General features: G+C 48.0%; 3 protein-coding genes across 13 annotated transcripts in view; 1 reads left to right on the top strand and 2 right to left on the bottom strand.

The window, feature by feature from the left end:
- Positions 1-4,701, bottom strand: part of MEGF6 (multiple EGF like domains 6) — a 98,479-nt gene extending 93,778 nt beyond the window's left edge. For 9 of the 10 annotated variants that reach the window (XM_075773521.1, XM_075773525.1, XM_075773523.1 and 6 more), the window contains exon 1: positions 1,944-4,695. In XM_075773521.1, coding sequence (XP_075629636.1) covers positions 1,944-2,029 — 86 coding nt within the window. In that variant the 5' untranslated portion in view covers positions 2,030-4,695. Of the gene's footprint in view, positions 1-1,943 lie in introns of all 10 variants that reach the window. The other variant, XM_075773520.1, reaches the window with a different exon arrangement.
- Positions 4,702-5,342: 641 nt separating this feature from the next.
- On the top strand, positions 5,343-9,796 carry TPRG1L (tumor protein p63 regulated 1 like). Its single transcript, XM_075773285.1, has 5 exons — positions 5,343-5,588; positions 5,662-5,753; positions 6,967-7,143; positions 7,749-7,902; positions 8,356-9,796. The coding sequence occupies exons 1-5, from the start codon at positions 5,373-5,375 to the stop codon at positions 8,548-8,550; spliced, it is 834 nt and encodes a 277-aa protein (XP_075629400.1). The 5' UTR covers positions 5,343-5,372; the 3' UTR covers positions 8,551-9,796.
- A 536-nt stretch (positions 9,797-10,332) lies between these two features.
- Positions 10,333-26,603, bottom strand: WRAP73 (WD repeat containing, antisense to TP73). Of its 2 annotated transcripts, none has more exons than XM_075773283.1 (12): positions 26,428-26,603; positions 25,797-25,949; positions 25,106-25,222; positions 17,988-18,060; positions 17,033-17,136; positions 16,086-16,178; positions 15,106-15,240; positions 14,939-15,016; positions 13,458-13,563; positions 12,330-12,455; positions 11,334-11,525; positions 10,333-10,784 (listed from the first exon to the last, which is right to left on the bottom strand). In XM_075773283.1, exons 1-12 carry the CDS (start codon positions 26,494-26,496, stop codon positions 10,675-10,677), a joined length of 1,356 nt encoding a protein of 451 aa, XP_075629398.1. In that variant the 5' UTR covers positions 26,497-26,603; the 3' UTR covers positions 10,333-10,674. The 2 variants fall into 2 exon arrangements, with proteins under 2 accessions (XP_075629398.1, XP_075629399.1); XM_075773284.1 differs by having other exon boundaries at positions 16,086-16,172.
- Between the last annotated feature and the right edge of the window lie 1,021 nt (positions 26,604-27,624).

Genomic DNA, 27,624 nt, shown 5'->3' with positions numbered 1-27,624 from the left:
ACGCTCTACAGCCCGCTTCAAAAATGCGGCGATTACTTTTCCGCCGATACCTTCAGGCTAATTTCTAGCCTTAAAACAGAGCGGATGGCTCAGAAGGGGCAGCAGCCTACGGCATGTGGTAGCACAGTAATTTCTATGTTTGTCCCTTCTGTCCGCTCTCGGTTAACGAAGAACGCATATGCTTTCTGTGCACCTCAGGGATTATTTTCCTGACTATTGTCATTGCAAACACCAATGATATCTGCATCTTCTGACAGTGTGGGGGGGGGGGGAAAGTATTCTGCCCCTAGAAATGATACATCACCTTATTAATACCGCTTTAAATCAGAAATTCAGTTTGCTGTCTTAGATGCTTTCTCACTCATTCAGAGCTAGGGGCTGCAAGACTAATTCCAGTCAATAAAGTGAATATAACCGATTCAGTGCATCAGAAAATAAGGAAAATACCATTTGCACTTTATTTCTTTTCTAATCCCAACTCTCTTCACCAAATATGAGTCAACAGTTTTAGCTAAGAATGAAGAGGGAAACTTTTGTCCCTGACTGGAGAAGTTACGAGCTGTTGGTTATTTGGGAGTGCTCCTGTTGCTTCCAGTTCTTCAGAAGGGACCGAGAGTTTTCACAAAAACGCGTTCTATAGAAGAAGTTGCACTGAACGATTTGGACGTGGTGAAGCACAGAGACTGCAGCTGGCATCTAGCTGCTCCGGGACGGTCGATTACGCCGCCGTTTCAGCAAGCCTGGCAACGCCTTTGGGATTAGCGGCACGTCTCCTTCCCCCTCTCGCTTTGCTCGAAACTCTCCTCTCGCCACCCCAGACGTGGCCACCGCCGAGCCGTTTGGCTTGCAAAGCTCCGCGCACGTCGCTGCCCCAACGCGACGGTCCCCAGCGCTAACGGGGGCCGCCGAGAAGCCGTTTTCTTTCCTGAGCATCTCCACCCGCAGCGCTGCGAGCTGATGCACGGAGCGGTACGTGCCTACCCCCGGACCTCCTCCGCGCTTCGCCTGCCTGACCTCCGCGCTGCCTGCGCCTCCAACGAAAGGAACTGAACGGAACCGCAAGAGCAAGGTTGGCAGCAGCACAGTTTTGGTGGCGTCTGTTACAGCGAAGAAAGGTTCTTGTGTGCCCTGAAGAGCGGGGGGGGTGTAACGCGCATCGCCAGCGATGCCCTGTGGGAAGTGACAGCACTTCCCCGGCGCTGGCGTTTTCTTTTCTCTGACACTTTGGCACACATCTCTTTGCTAGTGTCTCATCCAAGAAGTCCTACGAGCACTTGCCAAGGCAGGAGCACAAAATCTCTGACACAGGGAGAAAAGGCATCTTCTTGCAAAACCTTTATCTGCTGAAAAAGGCCCTTTTTCCATCCAAGAGTCAAGAACATCGGGGCAGCTCAGAGTTAGTGCACCATGCAACACTGGGTTCCTTTACAAAAAGAATTAGAGCAATCCCCCTGCCTGGAGAGATCATCTTCTGGCAGGAGACCAAATCTACAAGGAAGTTTTCCAAAGAAGCCAAATGATTAACACCAAACTGTAACTGTAAAATTTTATTAAAGAGAACAGACTACGTGCTGCTGGAGTAGCAGCAGAAGGGGGAAGAAAGATGCAATAAGAGAGACAGACATGAAGTGCAATAAAAATAGCCATCTGGGAAGAAAGGTCAAACTATTTACGCACCGACCACCTCCCGCACTCACACAATAGTGACATTTCAGTTAAAAACAGCGAATTACCTCCTGCAAGCAAAGACCATCTGGATTTTCAAATTTCTCTTCACCTTTACGTACACCTGGTCCTAGATAAAGGAACACAGAGCAGCCCTCCCTCCCCTTCCCTCCCTCTGCTCCTCCCTTCACCCTCGATTTTAAAATACCGCATTTAGCTTCTGCTTTACAGTTCCCTGCCCTATGAAACCACTCCGGTTCTCTTTTCTGGCTACTTACATACGGGGCTGAAGTTTGCTCCCAGAAGCAAGACAAGACATCCGCAGGACAAGGATGACTGACAGTGCCACCGCACGAACCTCCATTGCAACAGCTCCTCTCCCCCCCGCCGAGGTGCTTCCAGCGGGCGCCTACAAAACCTCACAGCCTTCTCCCGCACGGCTTGCGGGTGCCGTCCCTCCAGGAGAACACTCCTGGCTACCTCCTCTTCCCGACTTGCCGGTGTCTCCCTTTCTTGCAAAGGACACTGCTACGGGAGCAGATGGGAATCCTGGCATGGGGAGAGCAGAGTTATCGCTCCTGGGTGCTTCCTCCCGTGGGGGTGCAGTTAGCGAGTTCCCTCAGTCCGTGGGAAATGATTATAGTGCAGATCGCCGCTGGGTTTTGCCCAAGCCAAACCTGGCTTCTTACACTCGTTTGCTTGTAGCGAAAAGTGACTTTTCCTTCTGGCATTTGCTTCTTGACAAAGCCCAGCGACCCGGGGGCTCACGAGACCTGGGTTCTGTCCAGCAGTGAAGCCCCAGGTGGGTTTAGCCCCTGTGGAGTCGCAGCCCACTTCACCGGGCAATATAAAAACCAGCGCTCGGCAAGGGAAAGGCAAAAGGAGGGGTGCTCTCCCGCACACCGCGCAGTCCACCTCCCGGAGGGCTTTTCCAAAGCCCGCAGAGCGCCGGCTTACCCCATCCGCACAGTCCTGCTCCAGCTCCCCACCTTCCTCCGGAGTCGGGATCGAGTAACTCCTGCGCACGCACGCTAAGAGCAGCTTCCCTGCATTTCGAGGGAGTACTAAAACTTTCCTCCTGCCTTTCCCAGGTCTAGCTCCTTTCCCTCACATGCTCCCTTGTTTCTTTTCTGGCTGACAGGCAGAAATCCCTCCCACCAGCTGAGTCCAGCCCCAGTGAGAGGAGGGGGGAACCCAGCAGAACAGTAGCAGAAACGATTCGGGTTTGTTTCTCGAAAGACAGCTCTTTTGCACTACCCAAGGCCAACGCTGTACGTACCACCCAAACCCCCTTTCCTGGCAGCTCTAAAAATACCCCACAGAGATTTAACCTTTCCTGGGCACTCGAACAGGTAACAAAACTGCGCTTCCCGAGGAAATTCTGCGGTGCAGGCGAAGCGGACAGGCACACGTCCGACCCGCGCTCGGCTGCTGCAGCGCTGTTAAACGGCCAATTCCCGGGGCGGCGGGGGAACACCCTGGGCAAAGAGGCAGTTGGGGAACGAGATTAAATTGCTATCTATCTGCCTTTTCCCACCCAACTCCCTACCGCGTGGGGAAATGGCACAGAGAGGCGCTGATAAGGATTTTGCTGAGGCAGGGTGACAGCCCGCTGGCCCCCCTGAAATCAGAAAACAGACAGAGAAGTGCCCAAGCCTAATTCTGAGAGGGTTCACCGCTGAGTCTCCGCTCCCAAGAAACTGCCCCAAGGATCACCGGTTGTTATTGCCAATCTGGGCAGCAACGGTGAGGACCGAGGAGCCGTCTCCTGCTTTCCTCCCCCAAAAGGATGGGCGTGCAGCAGCCATCCCAGTAGGATGGGGATGAAGAGAGCGGAGCAGGGATGCTGCACTAAAACTCTCCTGCCTCAAGAACCTGCCAGCAAACTCTCTCACCAAGGGCGTGAGGAGGAATCAAAGCAGCAGCGGGGCACTGGCCCTAGGCAGACCTGACCTTCACAACAACTGATTTCTGCGAGAGAAGTAGGGTGAGAAGGTTTGGGGAGTTTCAGTGCCTGTGCCATGCACGTAGTTCGCCACTGAAAGACCGAAGTCCCCAAGGAGCCATGCCCAAAAGCTGTAGCTCCTGGAAGAAACAGAGGCAGCTGGTTTTTACACCTTAACCCTTCCCAAGTCACGGCAGTTGCATAAATCGTTTAGGTCAGAGAAAAGAGCTGGTAAGAGGGGCTAACGTTTACACTTGAGTAAAGTACCTGCCAAGCTTGACAGATATCAGGGAAGGGGTCATCTTTTGTTGTTCCTAGAGAAGAAAGGCAACTACACAAAGATGTTTTATAACGATGGAGGGAGCTCCAGAATACCATAGTTCAGGCCTCTGTTTTCTTGTCAGGACTGTAGAAGTTGGGACTTTTCCTACAGGAGGAAACCGTAAAACTGCTCTCAGTTGTCTTCCAGTGCTAACTTACTCCTGCTACCCAAAAGCTTTCCTCGGGCTTAGCCGGTCCCCCGTTTGGGTCCGGCTTTGGCAGGCACAGCGCTGGCTGCGCAGTCCCAGGGCCCCGTCGCTCCCAGGCCTGAGCGGGCAGCGGAAGGGGAGCCGGCCGGCGGGCAGGGAGCGGGCAGAGCCTGGAGTGGGGCTCCCTCTCCAGGACACGGCGCAGGGACACGGACTTGTCTCGGTCGCTTTACAGCCAGCAAGGAGGCTGCCCCTTGAGCCAGGCCCGAGAGGGCAAGGGCTGCAGAGTACAGCAGAGGATTCATGAAACGCACGTGAAGGATGGAGATCTGAGACCCTGCGCTGTCTGCGAAGTCAATTCGACGTGTTTTCAGTTTTGTACCGCTTCCCAGCACAACTGCCTGTTGAAGATGTCATCCTCTGGCTCGGGGTAAAACAGCCCTGGAAAGTGGTCAAAGATACAACACCGTGCCATAAACAGCGACGATAATATCTGCAACAACGCCAGAGACCACAGAAACATAAATACTAACTTGCCATTCGTTGCCTAGCATTAGTTAATCTTTGCTATCAAGCACGCCGAACGTGGCACAGGCTTCGGGCTCTGAACTCGCAGTTCTGCATCGCGCCGTCACCTTCCTGTGCTTCATCTGCCACATCGCGCCTGGAAATTCTGACCAGATGGTGCTTAGGGATTGGTACAACCTGACCGAGATTTGCTTCGCAGCGGGTGGCGGTGCACCGATCTCATCAGGCTCCAGAGCCCTGAGCGCGGGTGTAGCCGAGCCCAGGCTTCCCGCAGACCCGCTGCGCGGCACACGGGCGCACACGGGCACACACGGGCACACACGGGCACACACGGGCGCACACGGGCGCACACGGGCGCACACGGGCGCACACGGGCACACACGGGCACACACGGGCGCACACGCCTTCCCCGGCCCTGGCCCGGGAGGGCGATATAAGGAGCCCCGGAGGGCGATACGAGCAGCCCCGGGAGGACGATACGAGCGCGGCCGGCGCCCCGCGGCTCCTTCCCGGGGCGCAGCCGGCCCTCGCCGAGGTCACGCGTGGCCTGACCCCCCCCGCGTTTTGCACAGCTACCGTCTCCGCGCCGTGTGGGTTCGCCACGCGTGTCCCCGCGGCAGGCGGGAGCCCCGGCGCCGAGCTGCAGTGCCGCCTCCCGGCGCCGAGCGGAGCGGGCAGAGGGCGGGCTCGGCGGCCGCGGCTACCGCCCGCCCCGTCCCGTCCCGTCCCGCCCCGGAAGGCGGCCAGAGCCCGGCCCGGCCGCGATGCTGCAGCTCCGGGACGCGGCGGAGGGCGGCCCGGCCAGCAGCCCCGGCAGCCCCGGGGCGGCGACGCTGGTGCCGGAGGAGGCCGGGCCGCCTTTCCAGCCGGCCGCCTGCGGCTCCCCCGCCGCCCCGGCGCCCCCCCGGCAGACGCTGCGGCCGCTCAGCGTGCGAACCGCCACCCGCGCCGGCCGCCTCCGGGAGTACTTCGTGTTCCGGGTACGGCCCCGCCGCCGCACCGGGACGGGCGGCTCCCCCCCCCCCCCGGTAACCTCCTCCTTTTCCCCCTTAGCCCGGCACGATAGAGCAAGCGGTCAGCGAGATCCGCGTGGTCGTGACGCCCGGCGAGGACGGGGAGGTGCAGAGCGTCTGGCTGCTCACCGAGTGAGTACGGCCGCGGGCCCGGCCCGACCGAGAACCGCGGGGCCACGTTCGGCCGCGCATCGCCCCCGGCCACGCGTTCCCAGTCCCGGTTCGCACTCGGGGTTTGCAAAGACCAACGCTTGCGAAACGGACGGAGGCGGCTCGAAGGGGCCTCGGGCGCTGTGTGGCCGCGGTAGTGCTGGGTAAGCCGGCCCCTGAGCGGCCTGAAGCCGCGGGAGGGCGGGGTGGGATGGTGGGAGGAAACTCTTCCCTGTGAGGGTGCTGAGGGCCTGGCACAGGGTGCCCAGAGAAGCTGTGGCTGCCCCTGGCTCCCTGGCAGTGTTCAAGGCCAGGTTGGATGGGGCTTTGGGCAACCTGGGCTAGTGGAGGGTGTCCCTGCCCGTGGCAGAGGGTGGCACTGGGCGGGCTGTGGGGTCCCTGCCCACCCAAACCAGGCTGGGATCCTGGGATTCTGTGACTTGGATGAAAGATTGTAAGTTAACGCATTACCAAATGCCTTCCAGTACAGAATCCACTCATACACTAAACCCACTAACGTACTTTAGTAAAGCACTTCATCAAATCCCTGCCTGCACACCGAGTTACAGACCGCTGGCCCTACAGTTCACCACTGAACAAAAGGGAAGCTGAGCATTTGCGATGTGTCCGGAGTAGGGGACAGGAGCAAAACACAAGCCGGGTACATGCCTCCTCCTTTGGAATGACGCCTGGTCGGATTCACAAGCTCCGAGCGCTTGTCGGGACAAGCAGAGGGCAGGGGCCGCTTCCGCCCTTTCACCGTGGCACAAGTGGGAGCGGCAGGGAGAGGCAGAGAGAAGGGTTCACACGGGGAAATGCCGCCTGGCCCCGCTATTTGCGCTTACCTTTACGCAGTGCAGATGGCCCTGGTCTCGTCAGCTTTACGTCGGTGCTCCTCTTGGAACAATAGACGATTCTTAATTTTTGTAAGGAAAGACAACTAAGTCAGTTACACTAAACATAAGCCATAGCACATTTCAAAGGTGGTAGTTTAAGAGCTGAGCTCGTTACCCCTAGAATGAAAATGTAACCTACTCTTAGGTTGCCCTAAGGATGAAGTAGTATTGTAGCTGCGATGGTTCAACAACATAGCGTGGCAAAACACTCGGGGAAAGGTGGGACCTATCTGTCAAGCTGTGAAGTGTTTCTAGGCATTAATCAAAACTGCCAAAGCTCAGTCCTGTTATCTTACCAGAATTGATCACTGGAACAACGAGAAGGAGCGTCTCGTTCTTATCACGGATCGGTCCCTCCTGATCTGCAAATACAACTTCATCAGCCTGCAGTGCCAGCACGTGACGAGGATCGCGCTCGGGGCAGTCGACACCGTCTCTGTGGGAGAGTTTGAGTTCCCACCGAAATCTCTGAACAAGTAAGCTGACACGGCAAACGAGGGTGGTATTTTACTTGTTGGGTTGTTACGGAAATAGCGTGAGCTGTTTGTCAGGCACCATTGGGCAAGTCTGAGATTTCTTCCCTTTGCTCGCGTGACTTTGTAAACAATTACCGGAGCCTCATCGGAGCACCTCAGAGTAGGTGCTGCTGTGCTGGGACAGTTAGTAGTTATGTGAAAAGGAAATTGCTCAGGGACTTTCAAGATAAGATGAACGGCTTTGGGAGCAGAAGTTGATCGCCGTTTCGTAACGCAGTAAGTAGCAGCAGTGGTACCACCACCTTAGCGTCACTAGAAAGCCGCATTAAGCGTCAGGTCCGTGGTAAGGGCAGGCTGCGGCAGGCAGTGCAGCTCAGGCGGTGCGGCCGAGGTGTCTGACGACCTTACCCCATTTGCACCCCGCTAGCAGCACCCATCGCTGCGTATTTCAGTGGCTGAATTCTTTTACTCTTCTAGAGGGAAAACGTAAAACTTAGATTTGAGCTTCCGGTTTAAGGAGGCCTTTTTCAGAGAGCAGAGTTCTAATTAAACTTGCCTCAGACCCCCAAGTCTTACCGTATTAATTCTGCTGTCTTCAATATCAGGCGAGAAGGTATTGGTATTCGAATTCAGTGGGACAAGCAAAGCCGTGCCTCCTTCATCAACAGGTGGAACCCCTGGTCCACCAACATCCCATACGTCACCTTCACCGAACATCCGATGGCAGGCGCCGACGAGAAGATTGCGTCCCTTTGCCTGGTAAGGACGTCACCTCTCCTGCTCTGCGAGACCTTGTGACCTCACAGGCTGGACACCGCTGAGATTATTTTGACAAGCTAGAGCAGTTAGTCAAACAGAAGCAGTTAAATCCAAGAGATGGAGCATAGAGCTGTAAGCTACCTTTCCCTGCTCTCCAAATTTCGGCTGGCAGGGCAGCACAACCGCCGGGTTTTGCCAGCTGCCCACAAGTGGTTTACATGAGAAGGAAACCCATCTAGCCCCGGTGTTTAAGTTTCACTTAAATAGTGTGCTGGTATGACATTAACGGTATCATTAAGCTTAAACATCAGGATGTAAAGTTTCTCATGGCACGCAAGATCCATGACAGCTACAGCTTTACTGTTAATCCTTGCAATTCAGCATGGGTGGCTGTTTGCCTAACAGTTTTTAAAAGAATGGAAAAACATCAAGGTGATTTTTTTTTTCTTTCAGCTGGAAAACTTTAAAACTCAGCTAATTCAAGCTGTGAAGAAAGCCCATAAGGAGTGTCCCTTGCCAGGAAGGGCTAATGGGGTGCTAGTGCTGGAGCGTCCTCTTCTGATCGAGACCTACCTGGGATTGATGTCCTTCATCAACAACGAGGCCAAACTTGGCTACTCCATGACAAGAGGCAAAATTGGATTTTAAAATTCATTGCATTTAATCTTTTCAAGGGAAAGCGATTGGGCATCGCTCTCCTGGGGAAAACTCGCTGTGTGGCAGAATACTTGATAATCAAAGGAAAGAAGTTGGGGGAGCAAAGCAGTGTGGTAGAACGAAGGGCTCATGGAAGCCCTGGGTGCTCCAGAGAATGCACAGGTCAGATTAACCTGAAGCAGACACAGGGTAGTGTCATTCTTGTATTTTGTATCTAATTTACAAGTCTTACGCAGGGCTAGTGAGCAGCCGCGTTTCCCATTTCTAACTACATGTGCTTCCCTGCTCATTAAGGGGGAGTGGGCTCTGCTACAGCCGCTCTGCACAAATACCCCCGACACAGCAGAACGCTGGGGCCGTATGACAGTTGTATCCCTGTGTGTGCTGTCAAATCACGGAGCCTTCCTGGGCTGGATCGACGTTGTTTAGGAGATCTTAGCGTTCACAACTGCAGTAGCCTTCGCCTTTGGGTTAATGCCTGTTAGGAATTCCAAAAGCTGTGCCAGTCGTTCTTAAGTGAAACAGAGTCAGCAATTTTTGTTAAAGCTGCGCTGCTGCAGCAGCTCAGAAGCAGCGTATGTCAGCTATTACGTTGTGAACGCAGTACATGGCTGAATATGCCTTGATTAGCTTTTTGTAAGAATACCCCCCCCGCCCAAACCAAACTTCCTAGTTTCTTGTGCATGCTTTCTGGCTGCAGCCACAGAATAAAGACTCTTTTGAGATAATATTACCAAAAGATTCACAAATACATTTGCCTTCAAAGCAATTATAAAGCTGAAAAGGAATTCTATTTTGATTAGATTTATATTCTTTGCAATTTTTCTTAAGCCTACTCTAGTCTGGGACAGCAGCAGTGCAGGACTTTAACAGAGACAGATAAAACTAAGCGCTGTACGTCAATTGCAATTTATACGTTTTAAACTTAACCTCATACAAGCGTCCAGTAATGAAATTTAGAAGCAGTGTAAGAGCTCATGCATCTGCTCTAACAAGCTTTTCATTGTGTACAACCTCCTAGACATGCTGTTTTATCAGAGCATTTATCTGCGCAACTGCAATGCTGAATAAACGCTGTGCTGCAGTGGTGTATTTTTGAACTTCAGTAGATGTGTGTTTACGAAGCTTATGTAAAGCTGAAGTCACGACGGAATGCAACGAGTTGCACGTCCCTCTTGGTGCATCTTCTAAGATATCTAATTTACATTAATCTTGCAGTAAAGTCAGATTTCAACTCGATTTGTTCTTCGTTCTTCATTTTGTGGAGACTGAGGCTATGAAGTTAAGCAGCAAAAGAAAACACATCCAATAAATTCCTAAATGATAGGCTCCCTTCCTTTGAAGGATTCTGTGGCCTCAGGTTAAAGGATAGTCCAGCCGCCCACTCCAGTTTGGCTCTAGGTCATTGGGTCAAAAGCTCCCATTTCAGTTCAGTTCCCTATAATAAACCATTCTACCGAATCAGTTATGATCCTTCTTGGGAAGATTCAGTGTAATAAATCCATGGTAGACCAGGCACAACTACTGTCACCTGGTAGCATCTTAGTCTGGAAAAGCAAAATTACTGCAGACAACTTAATTTGCATTCTGCTTTAACAGCAATGGAGTTGCTAGAAAGTCTCACTGATGTTACCTCCCTCTGCTACAGTATTTAATGCTAATGCACCAGAAAACTCTGTTGTCTTACAAGGCTAGACACAAGCTGTACCTTGTTGTGTACAAACAACTGTTCCTTTGCACTGACAGAATAAGAAAAGTAGGCTTAGAGTCATACCAAGTTTGTAACTATCAAAATATTTATTGGAAGTTATAAAACTTAAATAATAGCTATACATTATGTACACACAGCTACATGTTTTAGAAAATAAGGTTCATAGTTGACAAAGTTCAACTACATCAATACTAAGTTTTCTTGAAATCCAGACTTCATTCTCTACACTTCAGTCGCTACATCACTTCATTCAGATACAGTCGCAGTACTTCACACATTGCAGTTTGGTTACGCTCCTTCAAATAAATTACTTATAAATACAGACACTTCTGACTGGACAACAGGGTTTGACCCCTTTCCTCGTGCTTCCTCAAACTTGTTGGCATGTTTAATGCATACAATAGTTATTTCACCTCTTCTCTTTCTAAGTAGCACACACAAAAGTTCTCCTTACTCAGAAGCACCATGGAGTCGCCACTAGCATGCCAGGAGAGAGACACGATCTGGAAGTCACCTGCAGAAACAGATCAGAGTTTATCAGCAAGAAGCTGATGGTCCATCCTCTCACTCTGGGAAAAGGTAGCTGGAGTAAGTCCCACCATCGGTGACCTAGAGTTCAGGATCGCATATGTTCTTCTACCTTTCCACATCAGACTTAACATGCACGCTTTTCCCTATTAGGGCATTGTGGTAGTTGTTTTCAGAACACCCAAAACCATCACAGGTGTCTCAGTCTTTACTTCGACACTTGGCATTCTGCACAGCTACAGTTTCTATGTAAATGAAGCGATGTGGATGGAAATCTTGAGAAAGAATTCAACATACCATACGATTAAAGCAACAATTAAACTGCTGTTAGCCCCTGTGCTCTGTCCTTGATATAGTTCATCATGTTTGCTATGTCTCATTATGAACTCCTCTTTTTTGATAGAAATACCTGCTTTTTAAAAAGCGCCAAGAACACATCTGAGCCATTTACATGATAATGCTCAGACTGATTGATAATTATTTTGTAAGAAAGAAGCTGCTGATGGCTTGTGGAAGTTCCTGCAGGCAGCCTTACCTTCTCCGGGAACCTGCACTGACACACAGCCCGCTGGGGACCAGAAGTAGACTTTGCTATTTCCTGTGCAGACAGCAAGTCGAGGTTGTCGTGGATCCCACTGGAAAGACTGGATGGCACACAGCTGCTCCAAGACTACAAACAGTTTCAGCTTTTGAATGTCCCAAATCCAGACAGCATTAGGAATGTTATCTGTCAGAAGAGGAAGAGGCAATCATATAAATACCTGAAGGATATAAAGATCCTACTTGGGTTTTTAAAGAAACAGGTATTAGTTGAGGTCTAACACAACCCAAACCATGGAGGTGCACCACAGGTGTAACACTGATAAGAGTTTTGCGTAGCAGTGCCTTCAGTTTTGCCTTGGCACTATTGCAAAAAGGATAAAAGAAGTGACTCAGTTTGTCCTCCGGTCCTTCACTGGCTTTTATCAGATTATTCACAATTATGCTGCTGCTGATGGCGTTTGCAAACGAAACACAGCTTCTGCATCCAGAACTCAGCAGCCCTTCAGGACCACCAGCCCTTTAGGACCATCAGCCCTTTAGGGGAAAGATTGAATGGAAATTCCACAACTTTCACTATTTGAGGGAATCCAAAGCCCCCTGCCACAGGTTGTGCAGAATTCTGCCTTTCATGAGACATGTGCTGCCAATGGAGGAGGGAAAACTTGTGTATTTAATTTTCTAATAGAGTGAGCTCATATACATTTGACGAAATGTAAAAAAAGTATACTGTTAGCATTAAACACAAAGCCAAGACCAAGCAAAAGCACCAATAAGCACTTCTGGCAGCTCACAATACTGAACGTATGCTAGAAGACACAGGCTGAATTTCCTCCGTAGTTACACACAACAGAGAGCTGATTTTAAACACTGCTGTGAGTCTTCTCATAGTGCAAAACAACTGACCAATTACTGTTCTCGTTTCTTTTATGACAACACAATGCATACACCAAGTAGGTTTCCCCTTGAATTTAGGGCCACAGGAACTTACCATTTTTGGTTGCCAGGAAACAGTTATCTGGACTGAATGCCAGCATCCCAATTCCCATTTTGGGATTTGCCCTGTCAGCAGCTGGTTTGATATACTGTAGAGAAACCGGCACCTGGGAGACATCATCTGGAATTTGAAATAAAAGTACTTTACTAAGTAAGCCTGAACGGACAAGAGATTTAATTTCCAGCTGTTAAAAACCCCTCATCTCTGAAGCAATAGGACTGTATTTTACTGTTCTCCAAGAAGTTCCAATCAAAAACTTAAATTGTTTTAAGATATTGCATCTTCATATAAACAGCTTACTATTCTTGCCCTTCTACAAAAAAGGAGGGCTGGAAATCCAGGCAAGGCTGAGATAACACTATGAAAAAAAAAGGCAAGATCAAGTTTTCCACTACCTTTTAATTAGTACTTCAAACGCATGCCAGTGCCAGACAAAGGTGATTTGCAGTACCACAAACAATGAGACAGTAAAAAAAAAAGAAAACATACTAACCATGCTTTGTCTGCCATCTCTTTAATATTTCAAAGCCCGTTGTCTGGAGGCAAGTGTAAAGCCTTGCTATGACTACAGGTCCTTAGACAAAAGGCCTTTTTCATGATCTGCTTTTTTACATAAACATTAAGGGATTAATTACTATCCTAAAACAGAGAGCAGGACTGTCACACCTTCTGTTTTTATTTTTTTAAATTATTGGAACTGCCACACACTATGTTAAGATTCTCAACTGCTAGAATCAGATGAACTATTGCAGTTACCTGCAACAGTTAAACTATGTCATGAAATTACATTGCATAGATCGAACAAATCAGAACAAATGCACACAACGTTAAGAACTTTCACAGGCAGCTCCAAGACTGAGATCCAGCCGCTATTTCTACACCCAAGCAATTACAGTGTTTTTCTACAAGATCCCACTAGTCTTTAACCTGCCCTCAAACCACCGCGCAGAGAATATCCCCTCTAGCAGGGTGCGTGCTGCCCTCAGAGCTCCTCAGCTGGCAGCGGGGCATCCAGAGGATGCATTCCCACACCGGAGAGGCAGGGTTCGCCTATAACCGTTATTTATAGAAAGACTTCACGTGGCCAACTCAGGCGTCTCGTTTGAGTAAACTTTGGCTTACATTTACTTTGCGTGCTGAAGAGAGAACTAGCCAATGCTCTTGGTGGAGGGAAAGAAAGTCTCTCTGTTTCAACAGATGGGGATTTCTCCACTTCTTTATACACAATCTACAAAGAAACAAGTGAGAGTTCTACAGAAGGGCCTTGGAGATTTTGAACATGGGCTATTACCAAGTCATCCACATACCACTAACTTTTTTTTGAGTATATATCATCTCTGCTTCCCCTGGTTCATTAATGGGGGAAAAGGGCTTCACAGACATATACTGAATCCAGCATTCTCAGTGAATCCTTTGCTATTGGGAACCATGACTAGGAAAACACTCCTGTGACAAATAAACCAACCCTGAAGTCTAGGAAGAACGAGAGTGCCAGAGTACACCTCATTCATTACTCCCGAGAGCTAAATCAGGTAGTACAATAAATCATCTCCATTACAATGGGAACATAGATTTAATTTTTGCAACAAAGAATCTGTAATCAGATACTAGTACAAATAAATGGAAACAAAGTGCAACACTGCAGAAGGAAGTAGCAAAAATATTTTAATAGTGTGCCTGCAACATAGTATTCCCAAACCCAAGCACCAGGATAAAATGCACCAACTGCAATTCCTGTCTGTGTAGTCGAGATTAATGGAGCTATTTCCATTTGTTTTCTGTTACACATTTTACGCCTAACTGGGAGCAAGGGCATTTTTCAGTCGTGAGAAGTTTTGCTGAGGTGGATTTAATGGCTCATGCCTTGCTTCTGGTTAAGAGGCATCACTACAGTCATGCCAATATTGCAAAACTTACAGGCTACACATGTAAATTCTTATAAGGTGTCTGTCCAGACGCAAGAGCAGTCCTCCCCCTGCAGCGGCATGCAGCACTACTGCACTGCGTGTTCTTTTCACCCTGACGGATGAGAATGGCTAGAACAGCTTGTGATTTCAGGGACAAAAGCTACAGCTCTCTGCCTGCTGCCAGCCACCCAGAATCCGTTGGGCCTTGCACATACATCTAGGCAAGGATAAAAATAAATGACAACAGATGTTTACAGGAAACGCTCATTAGGTGGGCTGGGTGAGCTTGTACATTCAAGGTGTAAATCCGATCATAATCCAGTTCCAACACTGTTTAAAGTCACAAGTTGTATAAAGCTGAGACAAATCTCGCCTGGTGAGTTTCCCAGTTTGCCATCATCTGCATGCCCAGTTCTGCCATATATGTCAAAATACATGGGCATGTGACAGAAGTTATCTGAGAATCTATTAGTGCTAAAGCTGAGAGGATCATATGTGTGTATTCCAGTGAACTTGAAAGGATCCCTCTATTTTTCTTTCATCGCCAAAGTTCCATGCAATTTCCCAAGCCCTATTTACACATTAGGCGGGAAGCAGCAAGGTCTCCAGAATGAAATGTATTTATGGGCATCTCAGATGCAAACAGCAGCATCAAAGCACTGCTAATGATTCAGTGGATTTTGGATCGATACTTACCGTCTTGGTGTTAGCGATGGTTGCTGGATGCTCAAACTCTGTGATTTTCTTCCAAGTTACATGGTTCAAGATACGCACCTAATTCAAGAAAGCATTTCAAGACAAACCTGTTATGACAAAGTTCTACACAGGGTTTAGGTAAGAGAGAAAATAAACCCATTTCTTACCTTTTCATCATAACTGCCAATTGCCAAAAATTGGCTGCTGGGACTCCAGGCGATTGATTTTATGCCTAGCGACCATTCATAAGCCCGATACGTGGATAGCAGTCTGCCATCAAGGGAGTACAGCAATATCTTATACTGAAATGGAAATAGACGAATTCTGATTATATTGTTAAAAGCCACAGACTGGCAAAACCATTCCTTCCAAACTCTCCCTGCGTAAAATACAACAAGTTAGACACAAAGGGCCTGGTCTCTTATCTGCGACTTGAGACGAGAGGCTCTGGGCTCCCAGTTTGGCTCTCCTGGCACTCACCAAGTGCGCCCACCCCGTCCCCAAGAGAACAAACACCCCACGGGGCCTGAACCACGGCCCGGCTGGCCCAACGCTCTCCAGCAACAGCAGGTGCCATCATGGCAGACTCTTGTGCATCTGACCAGGGATGTGACAACCCTGCCCACTCCCAGGGGTATTTGTTTCGGTATTGCTGCTCGTAACTTCATGGCCACAGGAGGATGCTTTTCCACACCTAAAAGTTTGCCTACTCAGACCAGAAAGGACAGCAATTTACATATTCCTTGCTAACTGTCTGGATGAGTACTTCTACTGAGCTGTAGAATTACTGGGCAATGAAGTGTAAAGTACAATGGGAGAAGTCTTACAGAAGAATTCTTTCATTCCTCTTTCATTATTTCAATAGTAGCTTCTGCAGTGTCTACAATCAATTCCCCCCCCCCCAAGATAAATTAGAAAGCAAGCCAATAAGATAATTTGCTGTCATTAAAGATTTACATAACAGTTTGACATACACTTGTAAAGACATTACCAATACAAGTAGAGTATTTAAAGTGGTTTGAGTACAGCTTTTGTTACATTTAAAAGAAAAAAATTGTAACAATAGTTATTTTAATTACTGCTTTATGCATGACAGCTATGAACCAACTTGAACTCCCCAAAAATATCATCTGCTTCTTCCTCATACCTCCAGACACGTATCCCACACCGCCAGAACACAGCCGTTAGGAGCCCATTCAATCCCAAACAGATCTTGAGTTTCAGTGTCAAAATGCTGCCCCCAAAAGAGAAAAAACAAACCCATTTCAAATATTGTACTAACAAATACTGCTGCATCTGACCCACAGTACTCAGTTTTATCCTTTCAAGTGTTACCAAGAGCCTTTTGTATGCTAGCGCAGAAACAGAAACGTTTTCTGTTTTAGCAGAATGCTGTATTCACCGTTTCTTTGGTTTCCCATTACAGAAAAGGCAAAGAGTTGCCATACCTTAAAATGAACAGCATTTCATAAGAAAATAATAGTTACACTGAATCAGTCAAGAAGCTCAGCTGCCTAATTCCTTGCCTCAGAAGGACCAGTACAAGATCATTAGGGAAGAGCTTGGGAACATGGGAAGCATTTGGTGGTATTTCCCAACACTTGCTGTCAGCTTCTAATGAGACTCAGAATTCCTGAACCAGAGGTGACACTACGTGCGAACTAGTTCTCAACAGGTTTTAACTTCTCAGATCCATCTGGTCCTCTCAGACATGCTAGTGGGCATCCTTCAAAGACTAGTCTCATTGTTCAACAGAAAATATGACAATTTCTATTATACATTCCAAATGATCACTTTATCAAGCATTTGAAACTTTCATTATTATTAAAGTAGCATAGTTTATTGTAAATAAGCTCATGCAGGAATTTAAAGGCAAACTTTCACATTCCATCAGAAATTCTTTATGCACATATGGAATATATTGGCCTCCCAAACAGAATACTGCTATGGAAGCATGCCTGCAGGGCAACAAAGGAGCCAGATGCTGCACTGGCAAGTCAAAAACCAGACTATCAAAGCGACCGAGTCTAAAGTAGCATGTAACACATGCTTGGAGTCTATGCAGAAGCAATGGAAGGCAAGGACACATCTTACTCTCAGTAGCTGCCAGTCGCTGCATACAAAGATGCTAACGAAGTCCTTGCAGTCACGTCTTTCTGCTACTGCCATGTAGCGGCCATCCTTAGTGAAAGCTACTCCTGCCAATGAGACAAAATTAATTAAAAAAGGGACAGAACAAGACAGAATAGCTGACGATTCTTCAATGAAGAGAAGTTACTCCCAATTCAAAGGAAAAGTAAAAAGAGAAGGAACAGTCTTCACAGAAGATCACGTTAATCAAGGCAATGCATAGTTTTACTAATTTACTTGTGTTGGCAATTCTTAAACTTTGAATTACCATTTCTAAGGATGCAGCTTCACGGCAGAACTTCAGCATGCTTCAAAACCCACGTTTTATTACTGACAGTTATATTAAAAACACAGACTTCAAGTTAAAAAAACTCATTTAGCCTAGCCAAGTGAATTAGTTATGCAACTACTGGTACTCCACCAACTTCAGGCATTGGTCCCCATCCACTCATATGTAATGCAGAACTGCCTTTGTCATATATGGGATATTACTGTATACAGGCCCTGGGCAGGAAACTGCTAACCACAGCCACGTGGCCAGACAGTCTTGCCACAAGCTTCCCTTTAAATCTTTTCTCATGTAAAAGATGACAAAAGCCACTTTGGATTAGTGTTTTTCATCACCAGTGCATCCAGCTTAATTAAACATCTTGAAGGAGCATTCTGGGGCAAACACAAAGAGCTGCACACTTGAAGAGTCCCATAGATCAAATGCAATCCTTCATTAGAGACCACATCTTGGTGCACCTGCACAGCACCCACCCCAGAGCCATGCACCCCTGAGGGCCAGTAACCCCTCAGCAGGGAGGGTGCCAGAGCCTGTTCCAAGACATGTGTTTCCTCATTACCCATCACATTCATTTTCCCCTTTCTGCCATATGAAGAAACACCATTCCTGCATTAGATCTGAAACACTTACCCTGCTGACAAGCTTTGGGATACTTGATGTAAGATACAGATTTTGTACACAGGGACCAGACAGTTATCCGCAGCTGTCAAAGAGAAAGAGACAAGGAAGTATTTATTTTTGTAGATAAAAAAACTAAGTACATAGAAACCCATAAACCTAATTCAGCAGCACAAAGTAGATCAACATACCTTCTGTGGCTAATTAAACTCTGCAGCTATTCTGTGTGGCTCAAACACAAAGACCTAGGAAGTAACGGCAAGGAATTCTCTCCCAACTCCCTTCAGTTTGCAAGATTACTCATTCCAAATTAACATTACAGTACATCGAATACAGGGATCTATGAGATTCAGAACATCAACAGGCAGAAAAACTCTTCCTTACCATTAAAGTTACTGATATTAACAGGGATCTAGCTAGACGATTGCCAAGGTACACACTTTTCAGTTGGAAAAACAGGTTCATCACAGAATCCTGAACAGAGATGAGAAGTTTCTTGCATTTATGAATGGATGAGACCTCACAGCAGCTTAAGAACATCGCATCTCTAGGGACAAGGCTACTAAGTATGAGAATTCAGCTGTATTTTTCAACTTTTAGACACATGCAGCTTTGACAGCTAATCTGCTTTTTGCACTTCCCTCCTCAGGCACCCACAAGAAGGCAACATTTCCTCATTACCAAAGGAATTTGAAGAGAACCGAGATATGCTATGCCAAGTAAGGCATTAATATCACGTTTTGGGTATTTCTGGAGGCTTCTGCATCCATAAACGACAAGAACTGCAGAGAAGGCAGTCAGCTGCAAAACAAGCCTCTCCACAGCTCTTCAAGGTCACAGCCTGCATTCTGGAAGCTCTGCGTTGCCATCTGCAGATTATTCAATTAAAAACAAATACTTACTCTCCCTTAGCAACGGCAGCCACACCAGACATGTGCATTAATCAGTATGTCATGTGAACCTTCACATTTGTATCTAAAGCAAGGAATGTTTCCAGTGTCATTTTTTTCTTGCATTTTCCTAAATTTTATTGCACCAAGGAAAGAGAATTTAGGAGAGATGCAGGTAAAACTATCTTTGCAATAAAGCACCACGCTCCGAAAGCTTTCCCAGAACTACTGAGCAAAAAAATGACTCCTGATTCATTATACAAGTAAAACTTCGGCACTGTCTACCATTTCGCCGTGCTCCTGCCTGAGATGCAAGCCAGTCACCAGCAGCTTTCGGAGGAAGTTGCTGCCATGCTCTTTTTGTGTTTGTCCTCAAGGCACATTTTCCTTCTCTGAAGTAACAGGTCCTAGTCAACAGTGACAGACTCCAAGGTAGCATCCTGTGTCTGTTCTACCTGGTAATGCTACAGCCTGTGCATTGCAACAGAGGTTTTTTTCATTGCTGACACTCACATTTTTGCTAGAGAGCACGATTCAGGTAGTTAACAGTGTTCAAACCAGGTTACAGAATCCTATGAAATGCTCCCTCCAGAGATACGCAGAGCCCCAAAGGAGAAGAATGGCATCAGCTGTTCTCCCTACTGCTTTTTATATACAAAAGAAACTTGTGAGATTTGAAGAAACAATGCAGAAATATTTTTTTTTTTAATTTATTACAGGAAAGAGCGCAACCAGATCGGATTTCAGCCTGTTTCTGTCCTAAATTAAAAAAGATACTGGACCACTATTTAATGCAGCCTTTATTATTCCCTTTCTTTGTTTTGCAGGTATGAAGTTACAACTAGACATCTGAAGTACCAGCTTTAACTTTAGCAGGTCCTAGAGGAATCCACTAGATGAACAACATTAATCAAGTTTTATCACCGCAACTGCTCACTTCCGGACACACAAAAATACAGCATTGTTAGTCTGCTCTTCATGCAAGATTTACTTTAAAAATACCAACACAATGCCTACCCACATTCTTCTATAGCAACTGCAATAGTGATATATACTGCTTGCTCCTATTAATTGCAGCGTTAAATGTACTCGTTGCCATTCCTCCCTTGACCAAAACACGCAGCATATACAACACGCATTCTACAGCCACTTAATACAAGCTTAGCAGCTGCAAGCTTCAAATGCTGAGGCCTGGATCGTCATATTTCCTGACAAAGGCATCCAAGTTTACATTGTGCTGCTACTTAGCCTCACAAGTGACTCACCTGGCCTGCCACGCATCAGACACTCCTCTCTCCTGGACCACGCAGGCTGGCTCCGAGCAAGGCAAAACCTTACTGCTCCCATCAAGCTCGAGTCACGGGAAGAAGAAAAATCTCTGGATGTGAGAAACAGCACATCACGTGTAGAGCTCCTACTGTCAGCTCTGCCTTGCCCAAGACTCCACCACAGAAGAGAAAAGGCAAGGACACCTTCGTTTTGAAGGTGTCTCTGCATCCATCTCTGCTCCATCCTTGGGAGCGGTCCTCTGCTCTTCAGACAGAGTCTTCTCCAAAAGGGTCACGTTTTGTAACTCCCCGGAGCAGACACTGATCACAGTTTCCCTGTTTGTTCTTGTCACATTGCACTTAACTGCTGAGCAAGCACTTCACCAACACGGGAGGTTTTGGTAACATTAACACTGATATTGGTGGAGCAGCACTGTATTGCCCCGTGTACCTCCCCCTACACCGTTTCTAGCGTGTACTGCGTGAATGGCAATACTGCCCTTGCAGTGCTGGGGAGAAACTACAGGGCACAACCAACACACACACCTGGGATAGTTACACCCAGTCTACAAAAAACCCACAAAAATACACCTTCGAAAACAAAGGCCTATTATTACACTGGGTGCCTACAAGCCTTTGGTAACCAAAGCACTTCACCTTCAGACTTGATCTAATCAGTCACAACACATCCCTGACAGCTATTGACATCCCCGACATCCTATTTGACTTCAGGATCTCTCCCGAAAAGGCTGCAAGTTCCTAAGGGAAGCACACAACTGCCCAGAGACCATGCACATGCTCTGCTGTAACTTCATTGCAACCGCTTGCCCAAGTCATGCAGGACATAATCTGAAGGCTTTGGCCTGGGGTTAGAAACACAGAAAAGCAAAGCATTGTGATTCCTGAAATCAGGATTCTTTTTCCTTGTTCTATTTGTATACACTCAAATGCATTTATAAACCAAGAAAGTTACATTCTGTGCTTAAGGCATAGACTTTACATCTATCTTACATGGATGAACAAGGTGTTTACAATTAAATTGTGACAAAAAGGGAGAACCTTCATATTCCCAACTGGAACTGAAACATTATTCCATGATCTTGCCCAAGTTGCCAACGTAAACTAGCCCGAGAAAGATTATTAGGAGAGACAAACATAAAATGCACAGAGGGTGAAAAAAGAAAGTCAAACACTTCAAATTACAAATAAATTGCATTGCCCTTATTTGCTTTTCTCAGAGACTTTGTGGGGAAGGGACAACCGCTTTTCCAGCAGGAGCCAGATCACGCTCAGTTATGCCTGCAGCAAGCACTGCTTCACTAATCGTTCAGAGGGGTACTTACTCCTTAGAGTAGCTGACTCAATGTAGTGGAGGTGTCAAACTCAAATCCTAATGATAATGGTGTCTGAGAAGTTTTCAGCTGTTGTTTTGCAGTGGAAAAACAAACCAAAAGCAGAAGCATTTTTAAAATAGCCTAAAAACAGCTGAGAAATAAAAAGTATTTAGATGGTAACGTGATAAACAGACTCCAGCACTGGGTTCAGGACTACATCCCAATGTTGACAGCTACAGGCAGGTGTAAGACTAGTGATTTTCAACAGATAAAAACACACTTTTAAACAACCTTGCATCTCAAATGACTGTCAACTTTTGTCCCAGACTTGACTGGGTCACAAGGCCTCCTTACATAGCAGTGTCTGTCAGCACTGGATTTCAGAAGATTATTCAGAGCACATTCCTCGCCAGAAAGCATTTTTCAACCAACGTAGCCATTACACAGTTACTAAGGATTAGCTCCAATATACACAGAAACACACGCTTTCGTGCCCTGCTGCGGTAGTTTGAAAGAAGCTCCTCAATGCTTCAGGACCTAACACAGAACTAGGAAAGTACAATGTATGTAGTTTGTAAGTAAAAGTAACACTCAAAACCAATGCTGCTGATCTTCACATTGTTTGTCACAAAGCACGAGAATCACCAGGAATCAGAGGATCCGTTTGCTGTCTCCATTGTCTTTTCTCTGCAGTTCTTGTTTAAGTTCTACATCAGCCTATGAATTCAGGTGGAACAACAGCACCGTGAGAGGGGAGATACTTGGTACCACACCTTCCACAGGACAAGGTGATAGCGTGGCATCTTCCAGCGATCAGCTTGCTGTGTTACACACTGCAGGCACACAGAACTGCCTCGCAGACAGTGGATTTCAGCAGGAGGAAGCACCCACTACAAAATAAGTAGCGAACGATAGCTATGGGACAACAAGTTGCTTTCCAGTGCACTGCATGGCTCTGTAATTAACACGGTGTCCCAACTTTTTCAGATTCCAGATAGAATTTGCATAACAGGCTTTCAGAACGTGTTTTTCCAACTAATTCACATTTCTCTTGTTTAACTAATCAAGAGCAAAAGTATCTCAGTTTTTTTCCCCCCAAATAAAATGCTTTTCCTAACAGAACTGTACTCTAGCCTGGTATAAACAAGGTGGTGAAAAAATCAGGTCACAACTATTCTGACCACTTCTCATGTATATATGATATAAGCAGACAATTAAAGCCTTCCAAGTTTGGAAGTACCAGCTGCCCAGTAAAACTAGTTTTTGTCTGGCAAAACCTAGTAAGTCCGTATCTCACCTTGCAGTTTGCCAGTCTCGATGGCAGCACTGACAGTCCCCAAGAAGGAAATCCTCCAGAGCAAGAGTTGAAGGACCAAGCCTACATCTTTTCTACATCGCAGCAGGACTTCCATCCTAGATGCCGACGGAATGCCCCCTCCACACATAACACAAACTAACATACAGCACAAAGATACTTTCAAAAGTTTTGGGGAAATAACTAGGTACTACACATGCTTCTGTAATTAAGCACAGCAAATTCCTCTGCACCTGCCAGAAATCCGTTATCGTGAAAAACAATCCACTATGAAGAGAAAGGATAGAGTCTCCTTATACTTCCTCCAATAAGACTGTACCTTGTATACCATGCTGCTTATTGCTGCCTGTCTCGAAAGACGGAACAGAGTCAAAATGGATTTTGGAAACGTGTGTCAGAATTCTGCTGCACTCATCTTGAGTCACATCAGAAAACCCACAACATTAGTCAGTATAATGCTGACCACAAAAACAGCTTGACTGCAAGTTACCGAGGAATAATTTTTCTGAGGCACTAGTAAGTATGGATTGCTGGAAATAAATTAGCACAACCATATCCTTAAAAAAATTTCTAGGAGTAAGAAAGTTATTTGTGAGCTTAGAGTGGAGCTCACATGTTGACCTGAAGAATTACAAGTATGAGTAATTAGCTGGTGCTGTTTGAAAGCGTCAGGCTACCAAAGCCATGCTGCACTGGTCGACAGGGAACCCCTAAGCCCTCCAAGCAACCGCTGAATTTGATAACGTCCATAATACGCCATATTAAGTATCCTCACAGCTTCTGTCTCAAGCACTACTCACGTCTGTCCCACCAGACTATGGATTTCGCAGAGAGAGAGTAAACACAACTCAGACATCGGCACAACCCAGGCAGCTGTCTGACAAAAGCTAATTTAGCAACCTGTTTACAGCTGGAAAGAAAACCTATCCCAACACAGATGCCAACTTGGCAAAGGCTTAATGAAATCCTCTGAGGTCAAACCAAGTTCTGTTGGGAGGCAACAAATACTTGCTAGTCCACCCCCACGCACACGTGCCACAAGATCCTCACTTGTAGCACATAGCACCAGCCTTCAGTTTGGGTTACCGACTGCAACACTTCTGCCTGACTAGTGGGCACATCTTTTTCTGACTTTAGGTTGCAATTCTGGAGACATTTTTTATTTTAATTGCCATCAGGGTGATTCATTCCTGGGAAAACTAAGGCCTACATTCATCACTCCTTGTGACCTGCTATCTAAAGGGGTGGGGGGTGGAAAGAAACTGTTTCACAGCCAGAAAGTCTCTACTCCAGTCAGCACTAAAAAGCCTTGCCAGGACCAGACATCCTTGCCAGGGAATTCCACCACGCATGCACGAGGAACTACACCATGGCTGTACGCAAGTTTCTCACAGGTTCCCTTGAGAGCATCAGCGTTTGCACTGAGCCCAGTCTGCACCCACAGATGACCAAAGTCCCCCATCTATATTCCACTGACATCGGTATTTGCATGAAAAAAGGAAAAATCTGGCAGTGTAACATTTGAACTCCGTTATGACACAATAACCCCTCATCTAAAAATCCATCTACAGTTTTGGTAAGAGCAAATACAGCAAAGAGAGAAATGTCTTACATGTAGTTGTCAGCCATTTTCTGACCATTCATCACTGCACTGAATAACATGAATCGTCAGCTCTGACCCAAAGACTGGTCAAAGGTGGAGTCAGACTTCCACACGCCTTCCAACAAGCCCTGTGTCCAGCATCCACAAACAGATTTAGATTCTGCCTCAGTGTGGATTCCAGAATATGGCTCTTAGTCAATAAGCACTTACAGGTGTCTTCATTTTAATTTTGCGAGTGGTTCTATCAACAGCAGCCTGACTCCTAGGCATCAAATCAAACAACTATGAAAGTATTTCCAGGATCTGCATCTAAATCTCACAGGTCATTAAACCTAAGACCATATTTTTTTAATTCCATAGCTACTCAAATGTTTATGGTTTGGGGTTTTTTTTGCTAGAAACCCTGAGCTACAAACACCACACGTGATTTCTAAAATTGCTTCAATTGCACCAGTTATCCCTACACTTTTCTCAAACACATAATTTTAACTTCAAAGCTGAGTGTCCATTTTCTATCTCAGCAGAAGCAAGAGGACAAACGTTAACAGAGTAACTAACATCTAAACTGGAATTAGCCTAGATTACATAGACGAATATAGGAGAACTATATCCGCGTTCTTTACCACCACTACAGCTTTAAGAGCTTTGGGTTATTTTAAGAGGCAAAGGGCAGACAGCAACATCTGATACTGCGGAAAGTAATCATGACTTCACACTTACATGGAACTCAGTTGTATTGAGAATGTGACGACCATCCGGACTCCAGCATGAAGCCACCAATCCCGCTGATCCCTCGTCTATCTTACAGTGCCAGTCTGGCTGCTCCAAGGACCAGACCTAGGTCGGAGAGGAAACCAAACAGGCAACGCGGCAAACCCTCTGCTTACCATAACACACTACAGCTGGGAAAAGGTTCCTGCATCGCATGCCAGAGAGGTCAGGAAACTTCTGAAAGCCTGTGGCCATGAAGGACTGGCGCTGGATCCCACTACAAAAGTAAGCCCCACACCTCCGCGCGTTAATACAAATTACAAAGCAAGGTAGCTTTTTTTTTCTCCTGTGATAAATGTTCTGAACATCCAACACTTTAAAAAAAAGAGGTTTAATCCATTTAACAAGTTTGCATGTATTTATTTCATACTGAACTAAGAAACTGGCCAGATAATCTCCAGCTTTTGTTTGTTTTGAGAAATATTTTTATTCTAAATTTGGGGCTTTTTTCAAACTAAGATGTTTGTCATGGTTTTAAAACTAACGGCATGCCAGGTTATCCTCAAGCCACGCATGATCAATAACAACATCGGTTACTGTAGAAAAAGCAACAAACTGGCGCTCGCCGTTACAAAGCCCTCACTCACGGCACACACCGAGCCCCAGCAGGAAACATATTCCGTGCCGCTTCTGTCCTTACCTGGACAATGCCGCGCTTGTACATGGCGCACAGTATGAACAGGGAGTCAGACGACCACTCTATGTACTGGATCTGATCCAGGCAAGTGTAGAGCTGGAGGATCTGGAGGGTATTCACATCCCGGACCACCAAACGGTACTGCACGCACGAAGCCTGAACGAGAACAAACCCAAAGCCGAGCTGGCGCAGCACGGCGGGGCTGGGGAGCGGCCGGCCGGCTGCGGTGCCGCTCCGCCTTGGCACAACTCGGGTCTTTCACCTCAGAAAGGCTCGCCGTGCGAACTACGGCAACAACGGTTAAAGCGGGAAGGAAGGGGGTTAGGTTAATGACAAGAAGCCCACTCGTTCCGTCACTGCCGGTTTAAGCATTTCTGCGGGGTCACCACCACGATCGCTACGTGCCGGTGCCCCGCTCCGGAGGCCTGAGGCCGGGCCGCTGCCCGCCGCGGACGGGGCCTGCCCCGGAGGCGGCCAGGAGCCGCTGTCCCGCACGCACGGCGGGGAGAAGCCGCTGCCTGGCGGCCGCCCGGCCCGGGCCCAACGGTCTCCTCAGGCCGCGGCGCCACCGCGGGCGGGCGGGAGCGGGCCCGGTTACCCGCGACACCCCCCTCAAGCGGCGGCCTCTACTCACCAGGCACTTGCCGTCGGGGGAGAACCTGCCCAGCAGGCCGGAGAGCTTGAACGGCTCCGAGAAGTTCATGGCGGGGAGGGGGCGAGCGGCCGCGCCGCGATTCAAACCCGCCCGCTCCGCCCGCCGCCGCCCCGGCCCGGCCCTCGCCCCGGGGCGGAAGCGGGCGGAAGGGGCGGGAGCGCGTTAGCCGGACGGCCAATCGGAGCGGGGAACGGCGCCCCGCGGCACGCCGGGAGCTGTAGTCCCGGGGCGGGGCTGTGCCGAGCGGCGGCGGGAAGCGGGCGGGAAGGAATTATTATGCAAATGAGCCGTTTAATGAGACGCGGTGCGGTCAGAGGCCCGTCCCCCCCTTCCTCCTCTCGCAGTCTGCCTCCCCTGCCGCCCGCCGGGGTCGGCCAAGCCTCCCCGTCCTTAGAGAGCTCCGCCTACTTCAGCGCTTTTCCGCGGGCAGCATCCCGCGCCCGGGTGCTCTGGCTAATTACACCTGCCGGCTAATTACTCCTCCTGGCTAATTACTGACAGCAACGGGAGAACAGGCGGGATTCCCCAGCTAGGCCAGAGGATCTGCAAATTGCAGTAGAAGCACACCAGTAAACAGGATGCTAATGGGATTAGAATAGATAGATAGATAAATAAAGTTGGGGGGGGAGAATGAGCCAAGGATGGCCAGCTGAGGGGGAGAATCCCTCCCAAGGTACATATTCCCTTGGGAAACAGCCCCCCCAGTGCAGCCAGCTGCCAGCCTGGGCACAGGGTTTTTCCGAGCCAGCGGCAGGAACCGAGGACCGGGAGTGGGACGTCTGTGTCCTGCAAGCGGGCTGGTGCTTCGGGCCACGAGCACAAGTGCTGAGGAGGCCTCTGCGTCCCTTCTCCCCGGGGTGGGGGGTACGCAGGTCTTCCTCGTTCGGTCCTGCCAGCCCGCACCCCCTGCGTCTGAGGGTGGGCAGCCAGCCCCTCGCAGGCAGCTGCCCGGCTCCCGTGCCCAGCGAGAGCGGCGGTCTGGGTGGGACCCCACCTCCTTGTTCGTCTTTTAAAAAATAAACCTCGGGATCAGAGCAAACATTCGAGTCTTGTTTTCATTACGGATTAGGCGTTTAGACCCCCAAACCCGGTTACAGCGACCCCGACGTGTTTACGGGCTGGTAAACGCGTCTGCGTTCTGGCCCTGCCTGTGATGGAGGGGCAGAGCGTGGCGGC

Source organism: Balearica regulorum, chromosome 21 (assembly GCF_011004875.1).
Source record: "Balearica regulorum gibbericeps isolate bBalReg1 chromosome 21, bBalReg1.pri, whole genome shotgun sequence".
NCBI lineage: Eukaryota > Metazoa > Chordata > Aves > Gruiformes > Gruidae > Balearica > Balearica regulorum.
This window is presented reverse-complemented; position numbering and strand designations above follow the sequence as displayed.